The sequence below is a fragment of the Pleurodeles waltl genome, chromosome 1_1 (assembly GCF_031143425.1).
Source record: "Pleurodeles waltl isolate 20211129_DDA chromosome 1_1, aPleWal1.hap1.20221129, whole genome shotgun sequence".
Lineage (NCBI taxonomy): Eukaryota > Metazoa > Chordata > Amphibia > Caudata > Salamandridae > Pleurodeles > Pleurodeles waltl.
Window position 1 is genome coordinate 240,820,661 of NC_090436.1, and position 27,092 is coordinate 240,847,752.

General features: G+C 48.6%; 1 protein-coding gene across 2 annotated transcripts in view; it reads right to left on the reverse strand.

The window, feature by feature from the left end:
* The window catches only part of LOC138283476 (complement component C6-like), a 337,439-nt gene that overhangs the window by 116,450 nt on the left and 193,897 nt on the right, over positions 1–27,092 (reverse strand). For both annotated transcript variants that reach the window (XM_069221431.1, XM_069221430.1), the window contains 3 exons: positions 26,611–26,777; positions 20,196–20,421; positions 2,605–2,776 (listed from right to left, as the gene is read on the reverse strand). In XM_069221431.1, coding sequence (XP_069077532.1) covers positions 2,605–2,776; positions 20,196–20,421; positions 26,611–26,777 — 565 coding nt within the window. The remainder of the gene's footprint in view (positions 1–2,604; positions 2,777–20,195; positions 20,422–26,610; positions 26,778–27,092) is intronic.

Genomic DNA, 27,092 nt, shown 5'->3' on the forward strand with positions numbered 1-27,092 from the left:
TTCAGGGACCCCCAGTCCCTGCTCTGGCGTGAAACTGGACAGTGGAAAGGGGAATGACCACTACCCTGTCCATCACCCCCCCATGGGTGGTGCCCAGAGCTCCTCCAGAGGGCCCCTGGGTTCTGCCATCTTGTTTTCAAAGTTGGCAGAGACCCCTCCTGATAGGTGCTTACCTGGTTAGGAGACCAATAGCCCTTTCAGGGCTATTTAGGGTCTCTCTCTTGGGTGGATCCTCAGATTTGGCTTGCAAGATTCCAGCAGGACTACTCTGCAACCTCTGCTTTGACTTCTGGCCTCAGGAACTGCGACTGGAACCTCCAGGACCCAACAAGCTGCTTCCAAGAAGAAATAACTCTTCAGCAACATTGTTTCCAGGGCTCCTGACAGCTTTGCAACATTTCTCTCACTGTGCATCCTCAGAAGACTGCAACTCTTCCACCTGCACAAGAAGAAGAAGGAATCTCTCTTGGAGTGAAGGAGTCACCTTCCTGCAACCGCAAGACCCATAACAAGCGAAGACCGGTGCCTGGATCCCCTCTCCTGCTGAGCTGTGTGGATCCTCCATCATGGGTGGTGGTCCCCAGTAGTCCTCTTGGTCCTCTCTGCCAGCTTTCCAACTTTGGTGGAGGTAAACCTTTGCCTTCCCACGCAGGACAGTACCCAAGTGCACCGCGTCTGTTGCAGCTGCCAAGGCTTCTTTGTACCTCATCCAAGGGATCTTCAGGCAACATGTAGCTCCAGCCCCCAGCACTCTATCCTGCAAAGCAAAGTCTCCTGCGTGGTTCTCCTGCGGTGTGGGATCCTCTTTTGTAGTGCTGCATGGGCTTCTTCTGTGACTCCTGTGTCCCTGTCCTGTGGGACTCCTGTGGGTGCTGCCTCTGCTCCTTTGGACTCTCTGTGATGCTCAGGGTCCCCTGTGACTCCCCCTCCTAAGTTGAGTCCTCCTGGGCCTTGTTGGTCCCGGATAGCACCTCTTTTCCTTTAACCGCAAGTTTGTCTTTGCCAGGGCTTGCTGGTAGAATGTCTGCACAGACACATCTGCAATCTTTCTTCCAGCATGTGGCTTCATCTGCATCCATCAGGAATAATTCTCCTGCTCCAGGGCTGCAGTGCTGACCTGTTCTTCATCACCGTCCACAAACTCCTGCATCCACAGCTGGGTGGGTGGTGGCTCCTACTCCTCCTGGACTCCACTGTGACTCTTGGACTTGGGCCCCTCTCTCCACCGGTCTTCTTTCTTTAGGAATCCACCGCTGGTTTTCTTGCAGGCTTCTCTGGGTGTCTTCTTTTTCTTCTTTTCCTCCTTTTGGGTGGCTTGGGGAAAATCCAGTGTTTTACTCCTGCACTCCCAGTCATTGGGGGGCACTGTGGTACTTACCTCTGTGGTTTTCTAGTACTCCCAGTTCCCCTCTACCTTACCTTACCTAGGTGGGGTTACCTTGTTCGCATTCAATTTTTTAAAGTATATGGTTTGGGCTCCCCCTCGGGTAACTATTGGTTATTGCTGTTTGCACTGTTTTCTAACCTTTTCCATGCCTATTTCTGATCACTAGAGTATATATTTAGTGTATTACTTACCTCCTAACAGTGGTTTACCTGTCTATTATTTTGTGTGATTTGTTCCAAAAAATACAGTACCTTTATTTTTGTTCAACTGTTTTCTTTCATGTGTGTATGTGCTGTGTGACTACAGTGGTATTGCTTGAGCTTTGCATGTCTTCTAACTAAGCCTTGGCTGCTCATCCACAGCTACCTTGAGAGAGCCTGGCTTCTAGACACTGCCTACACTTCACTAAGAGGGGATACCTGGACCTGGTATAAGGTGTAAGTACCATAGGTACCCACCACACACCAGGCCAGCTTCCTACACAGCTCGGAAGGGAACTGAGCAAGTAAGCCGAAACATGTTGAGGTTCCAGAAAGTCCCCGTTCCCGAAGGTCCCACGGATAATCCAGCGCCCAGTGGCAATGCATGAGATGTCACTCACAGGATACCGGAAACAAGTGCCCAGGAGTTGAATGGCATGAGACCCAGTCAAAAGGATGAATCCCTCAAGGATGGGGATGCCTCTGAGACCCAAGAGGACACTTCCCATTCTCATCCCGGCAACCAGGACTGTGACCCAATCCACAGCCATGCCAGAGGCTCAGAGGCTATGCGTGTGTTACAACTAATTGAATTCTTTAACTGAGTTAGGGAGAGATGTAATGTGGCTGGTGAGCTATGGTCTAGTTGCCCAGCAGCACACTAGAAGCATTTGCAGACATCCACAGGCCAGGCGTGGCCGGAGGTAATAAATAAACGGGTGAGGACCGCTCGGATCTTCTGTCCTAACCAGAGTACCATTGTGCGTGTCGCATCTGTGCAGCAGTGCAGCGATCAGACCCAACGCCATGTGGGCCACTACACCTACATCTCCTAGTGTAACTGGTAATGAGTCACTCAAAGTGTATTTTCTAGGTAAAATGAGCGGTAGCCCGATTGTGAATCTTTGATGCAAACATACAAATCTCAATGCAGCACCTCATTAAACCTCTAGAATGCTCCTTAATGTTCACATTTCCTACGAGTATTTCCGTTGCTACATTATAGGTTCTGCTTACTTATCAGCGAATATTGAGAAGTGGCAGTCTTCCTCCTGCTCCTGCTGCCCCTCACAAGCTTTTCCTCCATTCAAGGGTGTTGGGTTATCACAACGTCTAGTTCTCCTTCTTGTAAAAGAAGCATCACAGGGGCTCCACGCAGACCAGCAACTCCAGTGTCCATCAACAGCCACTTCATAAAGCAAATAATGAAACATTGGAAAATTAGTTCTTCCCAGGTGGGTGTTATGTTTCAACCATTTCTCTAGTTACAGCTGTTGGTTGTGAGTAATACAATCTTCCATCATCCTGTAGGCAGATAAAGTGAGTACTACTAACTGGGTAATGATAACATCCATACATAGGGTGCTTAGAATTGTCATACGCATGTTATTTAGTGCTATATAACACGTTATTTTTGCTAGTATTACTATTTTAAGGGTTCGGCTAGCAAACTATGTCATCAAAATGCCCAAAAAAACTCAACCAGACAGCATAAAGCCCACAACCAATATGTAAAACAGAACATTCTGTCATCCTTCTGGTTGATGTTGCAGGATCCAATAATACACAAGCACTGGAAAAGGCAATATGTCTGGCTTTGAGAAAGGGATCAGAAATGTATTTTTGATGTAGTTGCAAGGGAATGTCAACACGTGCCATTGTGCCCTGTTTATTTGTATTATTTTAATAAATGTTCAATTTACAAATACGTACAGTGCATACAATTACGTATAAATATGTGTTAATACTTGTCAATTGTGTTAGTTTAGGGTGCTACTAGTAAAACAGTAAAGCTAATGGTATTTTAATTTATTTTCAAGCATAATCATAATTTTATCGATTCATACACAGCAAGCTTTATCATGATTCATAAAGTGCCCGTTTTGTGATTTGGTGTAAATCCGTTCAGTAGTTTTTGAGAAATTAAGGTTTGAAAGTTTTGTATATATAGCACCGCAGTACCTTTGCAGTACTACTGCAGAGTCCATCAGTACAACAGGCTCAAAATAGGCGAGCTAATTGACTTGTTGCAACTTGAAGAAAATGTTGTTGCTGCCATTTTATAACTGAGTAACAGAATCCCCGAGAGGTAGGAAATAATAAAAAATAAAATATAAGCGGCAGGAGATAGGTGCTCCTAGGACCTTGAGGGACTCCCCATTAGGGTCAAATTAAAAATCATTATCTCCTTTGCTGCGCCGTGGTACTGCAAAAACAAATAGTGGGAGCCTTGGGGCATTGCTCCACAATGAAGGTCAGCCAGCAGCATGGGGTGGAGCACCAGCGTGGGGTTGAGTATCCCCGGGGGATGACCGTGTGGCCTGGATGCAGGCCAGGCCTTGCCCCCAAACACATGCTGCACACGGCTGAAGGTTGGCAGCGTTGGCTACCCACTGCCATGGCCTGCGCTTATGATATAGTAAGTTATGGAAATAAAATATTACTTTACGTTAAAAGAAAACCCAAGGTTATAGTGATGTTATAATTAGGTATGGTAATAATATCTTGCTTTACATTTAAAAACAGCAATTTAAAGTAAAAAAAATACTGAAATATAAAAGTCATGGTTAACTGAAGGAGCTATACCTTGTGCCCTCACTAAGCGGGAGCAAACACCAAGTCTGCTCTCAGAGGGCGGGACGTTAAAAAATGCTCCTGCCTGCTGGAGGAAACAGATCTAAATATTGCTCCTGCCTGCAGGAAGCAGCATTATTAACTGCTCCCTGTGGGTGGGAGCAATGCTAGCTTCCGCTGGACGCCCCAAGGCCCCCAAAGCCTTCAATGACAGTGTGGTGGGTGTACCCCAAAATCAGTCCAGGGAGAGGGGACGCGTGCCCCCCTCACTGTAAAAACCAGGGCTGAAATAGGTTTGGGGAGGGAGGCTGAGTGGTCCCCTCCCCAAACAACCACGCCAGACCCTAGGGGATGGGGTCCCGAGGCTGAAATCAGCTTGAGGACGGAGGTTGCATGCCCCTCCTCCCAAACAAGCATGCCAGGCCCTTGGGGATGAGGATAAAAGAGGGGCTTGAGGGGATGGGGTCTCCAGGGCCTAGATCCAGATGCCTCCCTGCAACTGCCCAGTTGACCTGCTGCAGTGGACCTGCTTGGATCTGCAACTGGACCTGCATCAGAGGACACTCCTTTTCAGGAAAAGGAAGAATCCAGAAATGTTGGCCTCTCTGCAACCATGATGGGCCTATTCACTCCAAAGTCCTGCCGACCGCAATGACTGTATATGCAAAGCTCTGGTGAACCCGATTTCTCGTGCTACAGCGACCGCAAGTGATGACCGGCAACAGGAGCTGTCCACTTTGTGCTACAGCAACGACAGCCCATGGTGACCGCCAACCCCTAGCTCGAGCAGTGACTGACCACAATGCCTGACCGGCTCTTCATGCTACAACAACAACAGTTTGCACCGCACAGCTTGCTCTCCGCACTACAGCAACGACCATCCACAATGTTCTCCCTGCTCCTTGTCGCCCCTTCCACCGTGCACTTCACTCTTCGCAACGGACTTTGAGAAGGTAACTTTTTCAGCTGGACTAAGCCAGTACCCGGCCCCCATTCCATTGCAGTTCACCGGATCTTTTGACTTTCCCTGGACTAGCATGACCATATTACAGTGACTGGCACTTTGTGCTTTTAGGTGCCATTTTAACCTAAAACTCAGAAATTCCATCTCTGGTTCTACTGATTGGATTTTTGTTGTTTTGTTTTTTATTAATTAAAATGTATCCTATTTTTCTAAACTGACCTGGAATTTTTCTTGTGTTGTATTTTAACTTTACTACTATTTGTGTGCTGCATTAATGATTCACATTTCACTCTGAGTTAAGTCTGACTGCTTTGTGTCACGCTACAGAAGGTTAAGCGCAGGTTATTTTAGTAACTCTTGTGGTTCACCCTGACAAAGACTTTGGCTGTTGCCCGAGTGGGGTTTCTGCCCCCCACAACCAATAACCCAATTTCTCCTGCCTAGTATTTAATTGAGACTGAAAGTAACAAATGACAACAAAATGCTGACTTAAGGCTCCTTTTTAGGGTTGAGCGCAAAGCACACTGTCCCTGGTGTAATCTCTCTGTGGGCTTTTAGCCACACCCATGTCAAGCCCATCAGTTTGGTTGGTTTGTGGGCTTGCCTTTTAAAATTAGCTTGATTTAATTAGTGGAACGCATGTATACATTATGCCTTTTCAAGTGTTTTGCCCCCCTCGAGTGCATCGGCCTACTACTGAAAACATACGACTCTCCATGTTTTCCGTATGGTTTCTGCACTATTTTTTCTCTTTATTTCGTAGGCAGCACAATCTCGCTGGGCAGTAGTAGAGCGCATTGCATGACATCGACCCTGTTACATGGATATATTACTTTTTCCGGTTACATGGATATTTGCACTTTTGCCAGTTACATGGATACCTGCACTTTTGCCAATACGTTTCACTGCGAGCAAACTTCTGTTTTCTTTTGTGTGTTTGCTTTGCGCTCATGGGGGCCGTCGGCTCGCTTATGTGAAACTGTTTTACTTTTCAGTTTATGTGGCAAAAAAAGTCCGGTTAGGAGTTTACAACACTAATAGCTTTAACTCGAGTAAATGCAAGATCCATTGCATGCAAATGCTTGTCGTATATGTAGTTTACGTGTTATAATGTATTTATTTTACAAATATTTTGAGGCTAGCCGACAGCTGTCTCTGTGCCGTACCTAATGAAAGAACATGTAAAATAATGACAAAATCATAAAATGAACTAAACACTCAATAGATAAACTTCTGTCCGTTGTGTACATTCTGATACTTCACTTTCAGGCCAAAGCCTACGGCCACCGCATCAAAAATGACTTATTGTGGACATTCTGAAAGCTTCCCTGGGAATGCATTCCGCTCACTGCTTACCACTGGCTTTGTGTTTTGTAACTCACATTTGATTGCTTTCTATTTGCTGGCTTTATTTGTTTTAGGCTATCCAGCTTAGGTTTGTCCCTCCCGTGGAGCATAGCCTATTTACTGCATTCTTCAGCAAGTGCTTGCTTTCTGTAAACAGGCCTTTAAATCTTGTTCTTATCTTTTCAGATTTGTTGTACATTCGAAGACAGCAGTCAAATGTCAGGCTGTGTCTTCTGTGGGAGAATGGTGTTTACTTTTGTTTCCCTGACTTTAAAGCGAGAGAATTTATGTGACAATCTTGCTGTGAAAGGAAAGGCTTTTTTTCTAGCACACACCAAATTTTAAATGTCTGTTAATGAACTGTGTAGATATTACAGAATAGCACAAATGCAGCACATTTATGTAATTCTGAAGTGTGGGGGAAACACATCTTAATACAATCAAAACAAATCAATACACTAGGTGATGACATTCTCACACAGTAAAACTGTGTCTGTGCAAATGTAATGGTTAATTCAATTGAAAATGTGCTGTCTAATGGGAGTGCATGACCGCACCAAGCATACTCCACACTTCTTCACTCCACTCTACACCACTCTACGTCACTGTGTGCCACTCCACTATACGACACTCTATGCTACCCCACTCTACGACACTATGCTTCACTCTTCTCTACAACACTCTACTCCATTCTATGCGACTCCACTCTATGACACTCCACTCTAATCTATGACACTTCACTCAAAAATACTCCACTCTATGACAATCTAATCTACGTCACTCCACTCTTCTCTTTGCCACTCTACTCTATGACACTTTATGCCACACTATGCGACTCCTCAACAATCTACTCTATAACACCCTCTCTAAGGCAATCTACTTCCATTCCGCTTTCCTCCACTTCACTCTATTCTACGCCACGTCACAGTATGGCACTCTACTCCATTATCAGCCCCTCCACTCTATATGCACTTCCACTCTACTCCACTCCACTCCACTCTACTCTACTCTACTCCCACCATGACACTCCACTCTACTCTACTCTATAAAACATCTCTCTACTCCATGCCACTCCACTCTACACCACTCAACAACACTCTAAGCTACTCCATGATACTCCACTCTACTCCACTCCACTCCATTGTATGCTACTCCATGGCACACAACAACCCTGCACAAAACTCTATGCCACTCCATTTTATGACACTCTACGTCACATCACTCTATTGCACTCAGTGCAACTCTCTCTACACCACTCCACTCTACGCCACTCCAATGTACAACACTCTACTGTACTCTATGCACCTCCACTCTACACCCTTCCACTCCACTCTATGGCACCCCCACAACACTCGATGCCAGTCTCTGACACTGTATGCCACTCCAGGACACTCCAGGACCCTCCACTCGATACCACTCCACTCTTTACACCCTACTCCACTCTATGCCACTCTATGCCCTCTACTCCTCTACAACTTTCTTCGCAACTCCGTGTATGCCACTCAACGCCCCTTTACTCCACTCTTTGACACACTACTCCACTCCGCTATGCCACTCTGCACCATTCCACTCTGTGTCACTCTACTCTCCAACACTCTATGCTACTCCACTCTGTGACACTATGCCATTCCACTCTACAACACTCTACCCTATGCCACCCCACTTCATGACGCCTCACTCTATTACACTCTACTCCACTCTACTCTATAACAGTTCACTTGATCACATTCCACTCTGACACTCCACTCTATGGCACTCTGTTCCACTCTGTGCCACTTTATGTCACTTTATGACAATCGACTCCACTCTACATAGTGACACTCTACACCACTGTACACGACTCCCTCTATGTAACTCCATGCCACTTCACTCACTACAACACTCTACTTCACTTTATACCACTCCACTCTACATCACTCTACTCCACTCTATGTCACTCCAAAGTACAATATTTTATTCCACTCTATGCCCATCCTCTCTCCTCCACTCCTCTCTACAAGACACTCCACTCTACGACACTCCATGCCACTCCACTCTACCCCTTGACACTCTACTCCACTGTACAACATTCTACTGCATGCATTTCACCTCTGCTCTATGCCCTTCCACTCTGCTCCACTCCCGCCACAACATTTCTTGACACTCTACGCTACTCTATGGCACTCCACTCTATTCCACTCCAAGACACTCCACGACTACTCCATTCTACTTATCTCCACTCTATGTCACTCCACTCTATGCCACTCCAGGACACTCCACTCTATGACTACTCCATTCTACTTTTCTCCACTCTATGCCACTTCACAACACACTATGGGGGTCATTCTGACCTCGGCGGTAAAAGGCGCTTACCGCTGGTCAGAGGACCGCCATAACACCGCCGCGGCCGCGGTAAACCGCCACGGTCATTCTGACCCGCAACTTGCAAACCGCCAAAAACCCGACATCCACAAAAGTCCGCCACACCAAAGGTCAGCGAAAAAATGGCGATGACCAAACCTCCACCGTCACGCCAACAGAAATATGCCCATACCATTCCGACCCACAAATCCACGCGGCGGTCTTTCAAACGCGGTATTCCATTGGCGGTACACATCGCCGCGGTCAAAATACACACACACATAGAAAACTCAGGCACATTGGTCAGTTTGAAACACGCACACCTGATACACATACTAACACCACTCCCACACACCCAACACAATATAAAACACACACCCACATCACCCACAAACCCCTACGACCCGAAATTATTGACGAAGGCTAGAGAGAGAGCACAGAATAGACAATCCCACAACACAGAGGCACACAACACCATCACCCACACAGAATCCACGCACCAAACACCACACACCACCACACGCACCACACTCATCACCACAAACGCCACCCCACACCTCATCCACATCACCCCATGGCACCCCAAAGACACCCCAGGTTCACTGACGCCGAACTCAGGGTCATGGTGGAGGAAATAGTCCGTGTAGAGCCCCAGCTCTTCGGGGCACAGGTGCAGCACACCACAATTGCCAGGAAGATGGAGCTATGGCAAAGGATAGTGGACTGGGTCAACGCGGTGGGACAGCATCCACGCAATCGGGATGACATAAGGAAGCGCTGGAACGACCTACGGGGGAAGGTGCGTTCCATGGTATCAAGGCACAACATTGCGGTGCAGAAGACTGGCGGCAGACCCCCACCTACTCCCCCAGAATTTACAGCATGGGAGGAGGAAGTCTTGCACATCCTGCATCCTGAGGGCCTCGCAGGAGTAGGCGGAGGAATGGACTCTGGTAAGTCAAATCTTCACTACTGCTTCCCACCCCCACCCCACCTGCATGCCAAATCATACCCCCACCCTCACCCCCACCCCCATCACACCAACTCCTAGCAAAAGGCTCACCATTACAACCCACCCATCCCAACACCAAGCCCTGCATGCGACCACAAAGCATGGACATCCATCACCAAAGCATGCCCACTGCACACACACATCACCCCCACAAGCCACCCTCACAAAAGCCCCCACAAGGGAATGCCTGCACTTGGGTACACGGACACCCACCCATCACACGAAATGCCACACACAGAAGCAATAACCATACCTTTATACCCCTGCAGGACCCGAACGCCACCACACCGCCACGGAGGGTCCAGAGATGTCCATCCCACCCCCAGAAGAGGTCCCCAGCGATGACAGCAGCTCTGTCTCCCTGGACCCAGATGACCAGCCCGGTCCATCGGGGACCTCTGGACAGTCGGTTCCCCACAGACAGCCACAGGCTACACCAGACCCAACCCCCTCTGGGAACACCATCACAGCTCCCACCCAGCGGGCCCATGCCTCTGTCTCCAGGACACGTCAATCAGCGGTGTGTCCACCACTACAGGGCACCCAGGTTGACTCACCACCCCAACAACAACAGGGACCTGGGGGCAGTGGTAGTGGGCACACCGTCCAGGGGACAGAGGCCCAGGAACACAGGGGAACTGGGAGGGCTGCTGTGCGACAGGGGGGGGGGACAGGTCCAGGGAACCGACTCTCCAAGAGGCCCTCTCCTCCATCATGGGAGCTTACCATCACTCCCAGGAGACGATGGCGACGGTACTGGCCCGGTTCCAGGAGATCCAGGCACTGCAGGAGGAACTGTACATGGGGTTCAGAGAGGAACTGAGGAACATCGGTTCCGCAATGGGGACCATCGTCGTGGCCCTTACCCAGATAGTCACCACATTGCGGGACCATGTGGCACCCCAAAGGGCCCCTGTCACTAGCCCAGGCCAGGAACAGCCTACCACCTCCGCCGGCGCTAGTGGACAGGAGGCCCCCACACAACAACAGGCCACCAGAACCCCACCTCCTGCAGAAGAAGAACCACCCCGCAAGCGGAACCTGAGATCTCACAAGAAGACAGAGTAGGATTGCAAGACCCCCGCCAGCCTAAGATACCCCCTGATGTCATCCCACTGTCCCACATTGTCACCCTGTCCAACCTTTAACTGCCCCTGCTCCATCCTTCCACAGGCATATGGACAATGCACCTGTGCGACTGAGAACTGGACTCTGCCATGGACATTACTCCACCCCCACCCATCACCGTTTTACAATCATGTACCTATATGTAGCACTTAAAATAAATCACTTATTGCACTTAAAATAACAGGAGTCTGCTTGTATTCTTAACAAATGTATTACACATAACGGTGCAATAATGTCCAGTTACTTTGTGATGACAACATACCAATTTCAATAAGCTTTAGTCCATGGGCAAACAAAGCTGAAGTCAGGCAGTGGGTCATACAGCTCTTAAAAGGGAAGGGAAAGTCACAAATCAGTTAACAGGAACTGGGGGGAAACACAGACAGTGGAGACGCATGAGGCCTTAAGTAAATGTAAAATGGCGTGGGTGATTCTTACCTGTGTGCTACTGAAAATATTGTTGTATGACTGTATCCCTGTTGTCCGTGTCGTCCCCGTTGTCTTCCTCCTCTTCACTCTCCACAGTCTCCACAGCTGCTACAACACCACCATCAGGACCATCCTCCTGCAGAAAAGGCACCTGGCGTCGCAAAGCAAGATGGTGAAGCATACAGCAGGCCATGATGATATGGCACACCTTCTTTGGTGAGTACATTAGGGATCCCCCTGTCATATGCAGGCACCTAAACCTGGCCTTCAGGACCCCGAAGGTCCTTTCTATGATCCTCCTAGTTCGCCCATGGGCCTCATTGTACCGTTCCTCTGCCCTGGTCCGGGGATTCCTCACTGGGGTCAGTAGCCACGACAGGTTGGGGTAACCAGAGTCACCAATTAGCCACACACGGTGTCTCTGTAGCTGTTCCATCACATAAGGGATGCTGCTATTTCACATGACATACACGTCATGCACTGACCCAGGGAACTTGGCATTTACATGGGAGATGTACTGGTCAGCCAAACAGACCACCTGGACATTCATCGAATGATAACTTTTTCTGTTTCTGTACACCTGCTCACTTTCTTTGGGGGGAACCAAAGCCACATGGGTCCCATCAATGGCACCAATGATGTTGGGGATATGTCCAAGGGCATAGAAATCACCCTTCACTGTAGCCAATTCGCCCACCTCAGGGAAAATAATGTAGCTCCGCATGTATTTCATTAGGGCAGACAACACTCTGGACAAAACCTTAGAAAACATAGGCTGAGACATCCCAGATGATATGGCCACTGTTGTCTGAAAAGACCCACTTGCCAAAAAATGGAGTACTGACAGAACCTGCACCAGAGGGGGAATCCCTGTGGGTTGGCGGATGGGGGACATCAGGTCTGGCTCCAGCTGGGCACATAGTTCATGTATAGTTGCTCTGTCAAGCCTGTATGTAAGTATGATATGTCGTTCTTCCATTGTCGACAGGTCCACCAGCGGTCGGTACACGGGAGGATTCATCCTTCTCCTCGCAAGTCCCAGCGGACGGTGCCTAGGAAGGACAACATGGAGCACAGAGTCAAGCAACCCACAGGTTCGTTCACACAGCTTGCACAGTACACGAATCCCTATGCATTGAAAGGCTTGTATGAGTGGCAATGCAAGGCCTAGGCATGTGTGACGCAGTAGAAATTATGCCATGTGGGCCCTTGAAATGGCGGCTGCCTGACCTGTGAAGTGTGACAGTGGGATGTGAGGTCACTGCGCTGGCGTGGCACACCGTGGCGGTAGGCGGTCGAAGACCGCGGCGCAAAGCAGCATTGGTTAACATTGAACCCTATGGGTCTCAGGAGCCAATGACGATGTGCACCGGCGGTCGCGGTACGCACCGCCGCGGGCGTGACCGCCATTTTCTAACTGCTTCATCACTCGAGACCTGATCATCCACAGGAGAGGACCTATACTGCAAGTGCTGATGTGACCTCGGTCTGGGAGATACAATGGCTGCTACGACTGGGGAAAGGGCCCCTACCTTCACTTCCGAAGAATTGGAGAAACTTGTTGATGGGGTCCTCCCCCAGTATGCGCTACTCTACGGTCCTCCAGACCAACAGGTTAGTACACAGGGTGCACGTTGAATGGGCTATGCCTGTGTCGAGTGGGGTGTATGTAAGATGGTGGGGAGGGGAGTGAATGAGGAGTGCAACGCACGAAAGATGAGAGCATGTGCCACATGGCAAGGTTGGGGAGGGGGGGCCACTCACATTGACCAGGCAGAAAACTGATGCGATTTCCTTTACCACCCTGTACATGTCACATAGGTCAGCGCCCATCAGAAGATCGACATTTGGCGTGCCATCGCCAAGGACGTCCGGGCCCTGGGGGTCCACAACAGACGGGGCACCCACTGCTGAAAGAGGTGGGAGGACATCCGTCGCGGGACCAGAAAGACCGCCGAGTCTCTGCTGGGGATGGCCTCCCAACGTAGGAGGGGTGCCAGACGCCAATTGACCCCCCTGATGTCCCGGATCCTGGCGGTGGCCTACCCCGATTTGGATGGGCGCGTGAGGACATCACAGCAGACACAAGGGGGTGAGTATCAGCACATTCTGCTATCTTTGCGCGCAGTGAAGGTGTCTGGGTGGGGGAGGAGGGCTGTGGCTATCTCTAGGCCAGGGCGCATTCTGTAGGCTAGGCCCCTCCGTTAGACACGGCCCTGTGCCCCTGCCCCCCACCTCTGTAGGGTGCCAAGTACAGCTATCCATGGTCCGGCCTCACCCATGTGTGCATTTGTCGTCCATAGACCTGTAGGCCTAGTCACAATAACTGAGTAGTGTACCCCGATTGGGCAGCCTAGTGCAGGGGGCTTCAGTGTCTGTCCTCTCCGACAACGGTGTTGCCAATGCATGCACTCAACCTGTCTTCATTTCTCCCCCCACCATTTTCTTTGTCTTCCTGTTCATGTGTGCATTAGCATCATCAGGCGGAGGAGAAGTGGCATCGGCGCACGAGGGAGCTGCATCTCACATGGCCCCGGAGGGCCATACAACAGACTCCGAGTACACCAGTGAGACGGAGGGCGAGTGGAGCTCCACAACGGGGACCCGTGGAGACGTCAGCGACACCGACACGTCCTCGGAAGGGAGCTCCCTAGCGGTGGCGGCAACATCCATGCCCACCGCCACAACAGGTACAGCCGCCACCCAGTGCACCAGCCCCGCCCTCCCAGCAGCCCCTCAGCCTTTGCTCCATGCCCGCTCGCCCAGGAAGGCGGGCATCTCCTTCGCCCCAGGCACCTCAGGCCCTGCCCCAGTTACCCCTGCTGCCCTCAGTGAGGTCATTGACCTCCTCAGGACACTCATTGTTGGGCAGTCTACCCTTTTGAATGCCATCCAGGGTGTAGAAAGGGAGGTGCATCGGAGCAATGCATACCTGGAGGGCATTCATTCGGGCCAGGCTGCCCATCAGCGATCGTTCAACGCTCTGGCCTCAGCACTGACGGCAGCCATTGTCCCTGTCTCCAGCCTCCCTCTTCTGACTCCCTCCACCCAGTCCCAGTCTCCTGTTCCTCTGCCTATCCCATCCACACCATCAGCCAGCCTGCACACACCTCTACACCCAAGGGCAGCTCATCCAGACATAAGCACCACAGATCACACAAGCATTCACCCAAGCAACATCCAGATGCAGACATGCCAACAGTCACTACCACCTCTGTGTCCCCCACCTCCTCATCTCCCTCCTCCCTCCCTGTGACGTCTCCACTCACACCTGCATGCACACCACCATCAGCCAGTACTTCCATCACCAGCACACCCTCCATTACAGTCCGCACACGTGCAGTCACCACCCCCACTGCCATTTACACGTCCCGTGTCCTCTCCCAGTGTGTCTGTCACCCCCTCTTCCAAACCACACAAACGCAGGCAGCCACCCACCCAACAGCCATCCACCACACGACAGCCTCCGTCACAAGCACCTGCACCCAAAGACAGCACACTTGACTCTCCTACAACCACATCCTCTTCCTCCACTCCCATACCCACTACACCTACCCGTCCCTGTCCTTCCCAAGTCCTTTTCCTTTCCAACCTTGAGCTCGTTCCAATCACTGACCCACCCCCTCCATCTGGTAAGAGTAAAAAAAGCACCTCAGCCACCACCAGCCCTCCATCTACTGTGACCATAGTGCAGGGCTATTGGAGTCCACCAGCTCCTAGGGCAGGAACATCGGCCAGCAGCAAGGGGACAGCCAGCCCACCCCCTGGGAAGAGGACCCAAAAAAAAAAGGGCCGGCGCGACAAACCTGAGACGGCTGCCACCAAGGACAGTATCCTTGCCCCGTCACCTGCCACATCATCAAAGGGAGGCAAGGGCCACAGAGCTTCAGCGAAGGAGGGCAAGGGCAGCAGGGCGGAGAAGTCAGGCAGCAGGCGAGCTGCCCATGAGGGCCCCACCAGCCCCATTCCGGTTGTGACGGACGACACCCACGGGCCCAGGACTCCATCACAGGAGGGCCCCGCGACTGCAAGGTCGGATGGCGACTGAGCGGGAAGTCTTGGCCAGGTCTGGCTCCCTAGAAACACAGGACAAGCACCGCTGAACAGGGCCCCGCCGGGAGAAGCACCGCTGAACAGGGCCCCGCCGGGAGAAGCACCGCTGAACAGGGCCCTGCCGGGAGAAGCACCACTGAACAGGGCCCCGCCGGGAGAAGCACCGTGAACAGGGCCCCGCCGTGACAAGAACCGCTGAACAGGGCCCCGCCGTGACAAGAACCGCTGAACAGGGCCCCGCTGTGACAAGAACCGCTGAACAGGGCCCCGCCGTGAACCGCTCCGCTGGGCCCTTCATCTCAAGCACCGCTCCGCTGGGCCCTTCCTGTCAAGCACCGCTCCGCTGGGCCCTTCATCTCAAGCACCGCTCCGCTGTGCCCTTCCTGTCAAGCACCGCTCCGCTGGGCCATTCATCTCAAGCCCCGCTCCGCTGGGCCCTTCCAGTCAAGCACCGCTCCGCTGGGCCCTTCATCTCAAGCACTGCTCCGCTGGGCCATTCATCTCAAGCACTGCTTTGCTGGGCCCCGCCGTCTCTGCACCGCTCCGCTGGGCCGTTCCTGTCAAGCACCGCTCCGCTGGGCCCCGCCGTCTCTGCACCGTTCCGCTGGGCCCTTCCTGTCAAGCACCGCTCCGCTGGGCCCTTCATCTCAAGCACCGCTCCGCTGGGCCCTTCATCTCAAGCACCGCTCAGCTGGGCCATTCATCTCAAGCACCGCTCCGCTGGGCCCCGCCGTCTCTGCACCGCTCCGCTGGGCTCTTCCTGTCAAGCACCGCTCCGATGGGCCTGCCGTCTCTGCACCGCTCCGCTGGGCCCTTCCTGTCAACCACCGCTCCGCTGGGCCCTTCATCTCAAGCACCGCTCCGCTGGGCCCTTCATCTCAAGCACCGCTCCGCTAGGCCCTTCATCTCAAGCACCGCTCCGCTGGGCCCTTCATCTCAAGCACCGCTCCGCTGGGCCATTCATCTCAAGCACCGCTCCGCTGGGCCATTCATCTAAAGCACCGCTCCGCTGGGCCCCGCCGTCTCTGCACCGCTCCGCTGGGCCCTTCCTGTCAAGCACCGCTCCGCTGGGCCCCGCCGTCTCTGCACCGCTCCGCTGGGCCCTTCCTGTCAAGCACTGCTCCGCTGTGCCCTTCATCTCAAGCACCGCTCCGCTGGGCCATTCATCTCAAGCACCGCTCCGCTGGGACATTCATCTCAAGCACCGCTCCGCTGGGCCCCGCCGTCTCTGCACTGCTCCGCTGGGCCCTTCCTGTCAAGCACTGCTCCGCTGGGCCCCGCCGTCTCTGCACCGCTCTGCTGGGCCCTTCCTGTCAAGCACCGCTCCACTGGGCCTTTCATCTCAAGCACCGCTCCGCTGGGCCCTTCATCTCAAGCACCGCTCCGCTGGGCCATTCATCTCAAGCACTGCTCCGCTGGGCCCCACCGTCTCTGCACCGCTCCGCTGGGCCCTTCCTGTTAAGCACCGCTCCGCTGGGCCCTTCATCTCAAGCACCGCTCCTCTGGGCCCTTCATCTCAAGCACCGCTCCGCTGGGCCATTCATCTCAAGCACCGCTCCGCTGGGCCCCGCCGTCTCTGCACCGCTCCGCTGGGCCCTTCCTGTCAAGCACCGCTCCGCTGGGCAACGCCGTCCCAAGCACCGCTGGCTCATTGACAGTGCCGGTTCTGTGTCGAGCAGGGCTTCACGAAGCACTCTGGGCACCATGCCTCCTCCATTAACAGTGGAGTCGGTAATCCATCTGATGGACTGTGGCTTGGCACTTCCCAGGATGGAACAGTGGGCAAGCCACCCACTGTAGAGACTTGAGAGACTGTGGCTTTGCACTCCCCAGGATGGCACAGTGGGCAAGCCACCCACTGTAGAGACTTGTGAGACTGTGGCTTTGCACTCCCCAGGATGGGACAGTGGGCATGGAGGCCCCTCGTGGATCTGGCGTTGTGGACTCATGTGGCTGAGGTGCCCCCCCTTCCCTTCCCCCTGAGATGCCTGTAGTTTTATCATCTGATGCCCCAGCAGTGTTCTCTCCAATGGTATCTGGTCTCCTGTGTGGGCTTTGCCCATGTGTTTGTGCACATTGGCCCACGGACTATGGAACTTTGACAGAATGTGCAGGACTTATTGCCTATGTATATATTTTTTACTATGTTCATTCCTTATTTTGTATCTTTCATATAGCATATTTCCCATACCTTCAATGGAGCTATTTATACATATATTTTATAGATCATTTTAATTGTGTCTTTGCATTATTCCGGTGGGTTTGGGGGGTGTCACTCTGACTTGTTGCTCTGCATTGGGGTGTAGGTATTTGGGGTGGGGGGTGGGTGTATGGCGCATGTGTGTGCCCGTAAGCTTTCCTCCTTAATCTCACTGTCTATGCTATGCCCCTGAAAGGGAGGTGCTGCAAATGTCTCTGCAATTAGATGTAACTGAAGATAGCCTGGAAGTACAAAAGGCGCACGTTTCTAGGCTGTTTTCATTTACATGCAGCAGTTAAAGTCCATTAAAAAGTGTGAGGACGGAACTACTGAGTTGCATGGGGCACACTCAGTGAGTGTGAAGAGAGGGTGAAAGGCATGGCTAAAAAGAAGAAAAACTTTGGCATCTTGTTGAATTTTTTTCACCTTCGAGTAACTGCATATAAAAACACGCACACAACTCCAATGTAAAATAAATGCAAGTTAAACTAATCAAAGGGAAATATACTCTTTTACCCTAAGAAACCACAGTTGGCTAATGTGATCACTGCAGATGTTTTTGTGTGTGACCAAAGAGTCACAGAATTAAATCCTGACCGGTGCAATGAGGAATAGTGACTTGTTCATAGTGCTACGGTGTCCCACGCTGTGACAGAAAGCACTGTGGATGTCATTATTTTAAAATTGTATTACACTGTATAAAACAGGCTGCTGCAAAAATCTATTTAAGATAAAACAAGTGCATTAAAAATAAACATTTTAGTGATAAGCACTCTGACTATATCTAGTGTAAATATTTTAATGTGTCCAATAAATGAGTTCACTCCTTTTTAGAGGATACACATATTACCTCTCAAAAAGAATGAATATTTGCCACCATGAAGCTGAGTGAGTCCATTAATTAAATCCTACACTGGCTCAAAAGGAGCCTTAAAATGTGGTGATTAAGTATTCAATACATTTACATTACTTTCAGCTCGTGGACACCTTGATGAGAAACCACATTTCTTCCTTAACTCTGTCCATCTGCTTAACAGTACACGCACCCCATGCCCCCATCCTCTGTGAGTGGGCACTGGACCCCAATTATGGCAGTCTTACTATGGAAAATAACTTGGGCTGCATTTTCCTTGCTAGCATTATGGCCCAGGTCACCACTGTTGAGCATGCAACAGGGCTTAAGCAACAGAGGAGGAGGTGGAAAAATGTGCTGTTTTTGTTATTTTTATACAAATGGGCAGAAAGCCTGCGTTGGGCATCTGGCCTAAAAGTAAGGGCCCTGTTGGTTGGTTGGCGTAGACAGCCCGCTCTGCAGAGCAGTAGGTATCATTGGTGCTTCAGCTGCATTGGATGCCCAGGTCATACTCCCTATGCCAGTGTTTCTTTGAGCCTTAGAGCAATGGCTCAAGGGAGGGGGAAAATAAAGCAGAAGAGTCACATTGATTTAGGCATCAGAGGGAGAGGGATAATGATTGATGAGAGGGTGTGGGGTGGTGTGAGATGGGATCCCATGTTTTTAACAAACGTCAGAGGGGCGACAGCAAGGCAGTAGGTATCATTAGTGAAATAGGTACAGTGATTTTTTTGCCTAGGGGCCCACTGCATCGCAATTATGAATGTTTTACGATAAAACGTGGGCATGGAGGCTCCTTTCCCTCACTAGCATTAGGGCAGATAGTGTCCTTGGTGCACAAAAAGGGGGGTAGCATGCTCATTTTTTATAGAAAGAGAACTAGCTTGTTTCGAAATTGAAGTGATGGTCAGACATGGTGGGGAAGGAGTCAAAGTAGAGGAGATAGCTGCTTCTGAGGGCCACAGGCATCATTAGTGCAGCAGGTGGAGTTGCATTAGGGCCCATATCTCCCCAATTTACAGGGAATTGTGTTTTTGGTCAATTCTGTTCTTGTTTGATGCTGTTGCTTTTTTATTAGTCCCACATTCAGTGTGGGTTACGGGCTTCAGAAAAGCACCCCTGAAATGATCTCACTAGCCCCGTCCCCTGCCATCATCCCTCCCTCTCCCCAAATCCTTGCACACAGTTTTGGAGGGGGGCTCATCTTCAAAACATTTTGGTTAGGGGGGCTCCAGCAAAAAGTCTTAAGCTTTCTGGTACATCATAAAAGTGTGAGAAAGCAATATTTAGACCATCCACTCTTTCCTGCTCATTGGTATTCATCCAAAGCACTCCGTTTTAATGTAGCATTACTTTCTTAGTATGGTACGTTTCTTCATTATTTGTTTCAATCTGGTGTTTTCACAATATTTTCCACTATAGAAAGCTAGTTCACACACAAAACGTCTTGTACAGAAAGATTTCCTGTATAAACGTATCTCTTGCCATTAACTCACTTATGGGTAATTCTGCATACTTTTCGTGAAATTTCACAAAAGGTACAACAAATTACACAATTTCTCACACCCCTGGTAATGGGTATCTATGTCAATGAAATCACCTTTGAGCTTATATTCAAGTTTCTTCACGTTTATCAGGCATTCGTGTGAGCACTTGATCTTGTTAGACTGTAAATAATGATGGCTTGCAGACAGTGTTAATAGATCACCTGAATTGTAATCCGGAGCTCGTTTCTCACAGTTTTCACCATATGTTCCGGACTGGCACATACACAAGCACTCTTTGTCAAGCAGCACCGGTCTACCATTATTGGGACAAGGAGCACATCTGCAAGGGTCAAACTTCTCCATGTACTCATTAATGGCTTTCTGTAAGTTGCGCCGCCTAGTAACAGCACACGGTATATCCTTCACCAAATCCAAAATAGGAGCAAGCTGTGAAATGTGAAAGTAGAGGAATCAATTTTTTAACCTTTTATGCTTTTGCACACTTTTATTGTCACATCTGGTGATGAATGAAATAACAGAAACACGAGAAACTCATGAAAACGTTCCAAATCAGAAAATGCATCATAGAAGTGAAGAAAAACATCAGTTCATGGAATAGTATAAATGGCCATGTTTTGTAAACCTGTACGGAGAGTGAATGCATAAGATAGGTCTCTCAGCTTCAGTTGTGTCCCAGACCCCTGCACGTTCTTACTCAGCTCCCTATTTCCTCGGGCTGATGGCATGCACGCCTGGCTTTCTCTGCCTTGATTGTCTCAGTTAACCCTGTTTTATGTAGCAGGGTTAATAATGGAACTCTCACACAGAACAATCTTGCAGGCTCTGGATCCATAGCCATGAGCAACAAAGATAATATGTTAACTCTGTGTAGCAGGTGGGATAGGTTCCACCTTCTTGCTGATTTACCACTGTCCCTCGCTTAGCTCCACCTTTTTTCATAAATCACTGATCTCAGAAGCACACCTTCAACTAATTACTTAAACAGCATCTTTCTTAGCGACTTCAACCTCCCACATGACCTAAAAACCAAATCCATGAAGGAAACATTAATACGTTTACCTCTGGAAACTGCTCAATCCAAACAGCTGATCACTCTATTAACTATCTTGGCCTTCATCTGCAGGATCAGACTTAATTGCAACACCCTGCAGCTCTTCATGTGTTCTGATCACACAGCCATCTTCTTTGCCCTCCATTACTCCAGAGGTGTCCAACAAAACTATGCAAGCATCAGTTCAGATATTTCAAGGACACTTCCTAAGCTCACTCCAAGAAAACATAATCACCCTAGTCAAAAATCTAACTCTGATATCAATTCCTGATATTGATTCCCTAGTCTTTAACCTCAACCGCACCTTTGAGATAGAGCTGACATGCAAGGCACAGTGAAAACACACTCATCAAATGCTGAGTCGTTTGCTTATTGGTATTCACAAGAACTCAGAGGCATGCTGTCTGGAGGGAGGAAAAGCATTAGTGTTAATTCAAGCTCAGGAAGGCTCAAATCCTTGAAGAACCTCCTTTCACCACACAGGAAGCTTATTGCAAAATCCAAGTGTACCTACAACACCTGAATCATCAGCAAAACATCCATAGAAGCAGATAATTATTTAAAGCAATCAAGGACAGTATGAATCATATCGAAGTCTGATCCAGCAATATCTGATGAGAAATGCACCATTATCAACAAATTCTCAACTGAAAAAAAGAACAATAAAGTACTATCCCTGTCTCCTACAGTGCAACCTCATGATAGATTGACATGAACCCCCTTTTTGTCAAGGACCTATCAGGCTTATTCAAGTCATTTAAAGGCACATCTTACAAAGATACCATTATCCCAGCATCATTATCTCAGGTGCCTTCCATAACCATCTACACTACACATACACTACTTTTATGAAGATACCCAGCCAGGAGCCCGAAGACCTTATAAATTACCTTCTCAAAGCACACATTCCTGAACAATATCATAAAAAAGTCAAGTACCACACAAACCCATGAAAAAATAACAATGTCCTACTCCATGGCTATGTGTAGCGAATTTCTTTCTTCAGCATTGTCACAAGAGGCATTTAATTTTTTTTCTAAACAACATTTTGTCAGGTATCAGCAGGCAAAGCCATACATTAAATTATTTTCAGAACACTGGCGCCGAATCGGAGGCGATGTAGTCCCTAATGGACATTGGTGTCCTCAGCTGGACCCGTGGTGTTATCTGCTGACCACGTAGCAAGAATTATATCTGGGAGTGGACAGGAACAGCTGACAGCACACACAATAGTCTTAGCACCACCACCTTTGATAAGCAGATACCAGGAAGGACTTCTCTGATTCATACCCAGGACCCTCCTTGGCAGCCAGGCTCCAATCGCTGTGTGGATGAGAGCCTGTTGGGAGCAGAGCTCATCTAAATAAGGGACTGGTTAAGGAGCTCAGGACAGACCTGTCTGGTGCAGTGCTTAATTTGTGAATAAAAACGTGCCATGCACAAAGCTCTCCTTTGAGACACGTGGCTGCTCCATTTAAATGTGCGAGCACTGACTGTTGAGGCAGCACAATCAGGTCTCTTTAATCCGTTTACAGCCACTCCTTACCCCTTCAGCTCACTCTTGCAGTTTTCTGCTTTCTCCTTTTGTGATGCAATTTCTTTTCCCTCTGCCTTTCCCATAAGTGTCTTTTGTTTGCAGTAAATTGCCTGATGCAGAAAACGAAGTGCTGGCCCTAAAAAATAAGTGACGGTGCCTTGCACTGAAAACCACCGGCTCAAATTAAGCGCTGGCCTGGTGGCAGAAAGGTTCTGTTATTTTGAAAAAGGGGCTCCTGCATAATTATGTCAGTAAGACAAAAGGAAGTTCTGTAAAAGGAGGTGGGTGACTTTGTGAAAATAGTTAGAATTGGATGGCAGAATGTCTCCAGTGACCGGCTAGTGAATGTTCTGTCCTCCTCACAACATTCCTGGACCTAGGAAAATTCAATTTGAAGAAGACGCCTTTACTGGAAGAAGGGAACCTCACTCAAGGACTCCTATCTGTTGATGTCACATAGATACTAGAATTCCTCTCCAATGGGCGAGTTGCTGAACTCCCTTTTTGTCTGATTAAGGGACACAAAAAGCAGAATGACTCTTGACTACTTGACAGCTCAGTGGATCAGAGAGGACTGTGCCTTGCAGGAGACCTGTCAAGAGGGAGACCTGGTGCCTAGATCCCTGCCCTGTGGACCTTGGGCCTACAAGACTGACCAGAAGGAACTTTCCCAGCAACTGGATACGTTAGACTTCACAGCAAAAGTAATAAAGCTTGTAAAGCCCTCCTCGGATATAGCTTTCAGCATTGCCCTGCTAGAAGATTTTGATTTTCAAAAAGAATGTATAAGCTCGAAGGTAAAACATTGGACCAGGGCGAGGCAGCAAATCTATCCTACCAGAGGAGCTCCATTTGCAGCCACAAAATCTAGCTTTGTCCCGTTCACATCTTTTGGCACCAACCAAAAGGCATCAGTAGTAGACAACGAAGTATCAGACATTGAGAGACCCTCGCTGAGATTCTCTCAGGACTGTGAGTTGACCGAACCAGATTGTTTTTATTAAGTTGGCAGGGGTTACCTCCTCGCAAAGTAATAACTCAATTTCTGACAACCAATAATTGGGTTTCAGACAACAATGCAGCACTGCATAGAAACCTATGCCTTCCTATCCTGCTGGACCACTTCAGGGAATTTAACACTATCAACCATTAAAATTTAATAAGTAACCCCTGAAAGAGTTTGGGCAGTGATTGTATCATACTCAGTGGCTTAAAATGTACCTGAACAATAGATTCCAGTTCATACAAATAAACTCCTCCAGATCCTGCCTCACCTCTGAAATCTGCAGAGTTCCTCCAGGTTATTTGTCTTGCATGCACTATTTAACTAAACATGAAACTCCTGCAAGTCCTGACAAGGAAATCAAAATTCATTAGCACATAGAGGACACCCAGCTTTTTATCTGAAACTAAAAGAATAAACTACATTACCTTGTTAAAAACCTACATCTTCAGTCTGTTGAAGTTTAAGATGTTCTTTAGTTCAACTCCCTGAATGAGGTAATGCTAATCATTAGAGACACCCAACACAAACATGTTTGTAACTGACTCTCAACCATGTATCTTGGAAATATCTCCCCACAAATTATTGAAAGCACCAAATCTAGAGGACCGAACATCAACACCATGTGCTCAAAACTGACTTCAGGATAGCGATTCAAACCTTGGTCCCATCACCCACCGATGAAGGCAGCATCCTGCTTGTCAATATTCCAGACACATCTGATCCCTCGAAATGCATCCTTCATACCGGTGCCCAAATGATCAAGCGACCAACAGAGTTTCACAGATCCTCAACCATTCTAAAATAACTACACTGGCTAACTCTGCCTGATGGCATTATTTTCAAGGTTCACTACGTCACCCTCAGAGCTGTAAACTTGAGATCCACAGCTCCCCGTCATACCTATCAATTAGTAGAAATATCTCTGAAGGACAATGTAGTGCACACAGCAGAAAAGTCATCAGCCTAAAAAAAAAAGAAAATTATTGGAAGAAAGAGAGGTGGTGAAATTCTCCTGCCATGATCATACAATCTACAACAGCCTCCTCGCTTAGATCCATCAAGATCCATCTCTCCTGAACTTCAAAAGGAGCCAAAGACCCTGCACTTAAACCAACACCTTTTACAGTTCAGGAATAATTACAGCTGTACTCCTGAGTACCTAAACAAGAAGTAGATAATCATGAGTACTTCTATTTCAGGATATGTTTCTGAAAGAGTGTAAAGAGTGTAAATGTCCACACTTGTACATTTGATTCAAACATGCACTTCGATTCAATACTTTTTCGGTGAAGAAACTCAACCACATAAGTCCCTGTGAGTTAAATGAATGTTTTCTCCCCATTTACAGTTGACAGGAGTAACTTTAAAAGTAATTTTGGGGTGGAAAACGATCTGCAAATTTTGGTAACTTTTGGAAACTGTTGAAAAGAGAAAAGGCAAAACATAGTGGTTTCATCTCATATTTTTCATATTATATTATATTATAAATTACATTCATATATTTTTTGCATATCAACTAGTTAGTTTTTCTGACAAACAAAATCACTACTTGCAACTTCTTCTCGCTTTAGAAGTTATACTATAACTCAAACATGAGAAAGATACACAAGGCCTCATTACGAATAAGGCGGTCTTATGACATAGTTGGTTGATATGCAAAAAATATATGAAATATATGAATGCAATCCATAATACCACTCGTGGTGGTGGTCTGACCGCCGCAATCTTGGCAGTCTAACCGCCAGGAGACCCCTGCCACTGACAGGGTCATGGATCCCGACAGGCTGGTGTCAGTGCAAGTCATGGTCAGGCAGGGTGGTGCTGATGTCGGTATCGCCATGCTGATCAAGACTTGCCTTTCCACTAGCCTTTTCAAGGCGGGGTCATCACCATGAAAAGGCTGGCGGAATGGCAGGAACTGGGCCACAAGAGGGCCCCCTGCACTACCATGACAATCCATGTCAGCCTCATGCTGCCGGCAACTACCATGAGGCGGCATTGGCCTCAGCTCCACCGATAGTGCAGTGGCATTGGCCTCGGCTCTCCCTGAGAGCCGAAGCCAATACCGCCACATGGTCGGTGCTGGTCACCCCAGCGGGGAACTCATAATACGGCGGTCAAGAGGGTGCCAGCTTTGCTGCAGCCTTTCAACTGTCATAGTTGCGGATCAATGGTTGGACCGCCACAGTCATAATGAGGCCCATGCTCTTTAATTAATTATAAAAAATGTGCATATTTGGAAATAGTGTCTATTCACATCCTTTTGATTGAAAATTGACAGCACCATATATGGTCACGATTAGTGTTGCTGAACTGATTTATTGTGAATTTTAAGAACAGTAAATGTGAACATATATAAATCAATAAATTGCTAAAGTTGGACCCAAGACTGTTGTTGGAGAAGTCAAACGCAGTCATACAGGAGGACACAACTGAGTATATTTGGCATTGGAAAACCATTTACATTCAGGCAGAACAATAAGCGATCCATTTGGAAAGAAGGTGATAGCTTACTGCATTGCTTAAGTATCTGTGCTTCGAACAACCTCCAAAACCATGGCTACATTTGATAAACTAGTACCGCAACATGCATGAGTCTATTTTGCATATTTTTTGTGTTGTATTATTTTGTAGTTACATTTGTATAGCTCTTCCTACCCAACGAGTGCATCCAAAGCTCATGCTCAGATGCGTTAGCTTTAATGCTTGATTGAAAGGTTGTCATACTTGCTGAGCTTATGTTGTGTTTTTGTATCATTTGGGAATGGCATGGGTGGTACTCAGATTGTGTTTTGGGACACAGCACTTAACAGTGAGATCAGAAAAGGATATGTGACGAGAGTTGGGCAGTGCCCAGAGTATATTAGTTCGCTGTTTTAATTTACTCTTCAGGTCCCATGGTGACTTTGTAGTGATTACTGCAGATTTTCAATCCTTCTCCTATGCTGTAAACAGCAAGCACTTCAAACGACAACTCAGTGGGTCAGAGTTTGCAGGATCCTCACTACGTTTCCTTCTCACCTTAAAATCGAGCACCGCAGGATGATCTTTCGTAGACTCTATCCAATCTGCTAGAGTCTTAGACCCTGGGAAAGCCCCCTTCTTATTCCAGGCCAAGGCTGCTGCGAATTCAGCCCTTCCACCTTTCACCATTGAAATAGATTTCTCGGATGTCTGCATAAACGAGCCTAAAATGAGATGAAAAAGAGTCATAGGGAAGAAACACCACAGACTGTATAATGCATTTCTATAGAATCCGATATTTATTCTGTGCTGAATAGGCAACTCCGACAGCAAGCGAGTGGGTGCGGGAAATAAGGCAAACTCACAGGTATAGCTAAGACCACTTGTTTCTCTTTCCCTTAGGGTAAGTCACATTTACTGGTAACCATGTGCCTAACACCAATCAGCATGCATCCCGCTACTAAACTACCTGGTGATTGGAAAGATAGCCATAGCCAAAACTCCATTTCAGCTGGAAGGGCTAGACCTGAATGAATGAA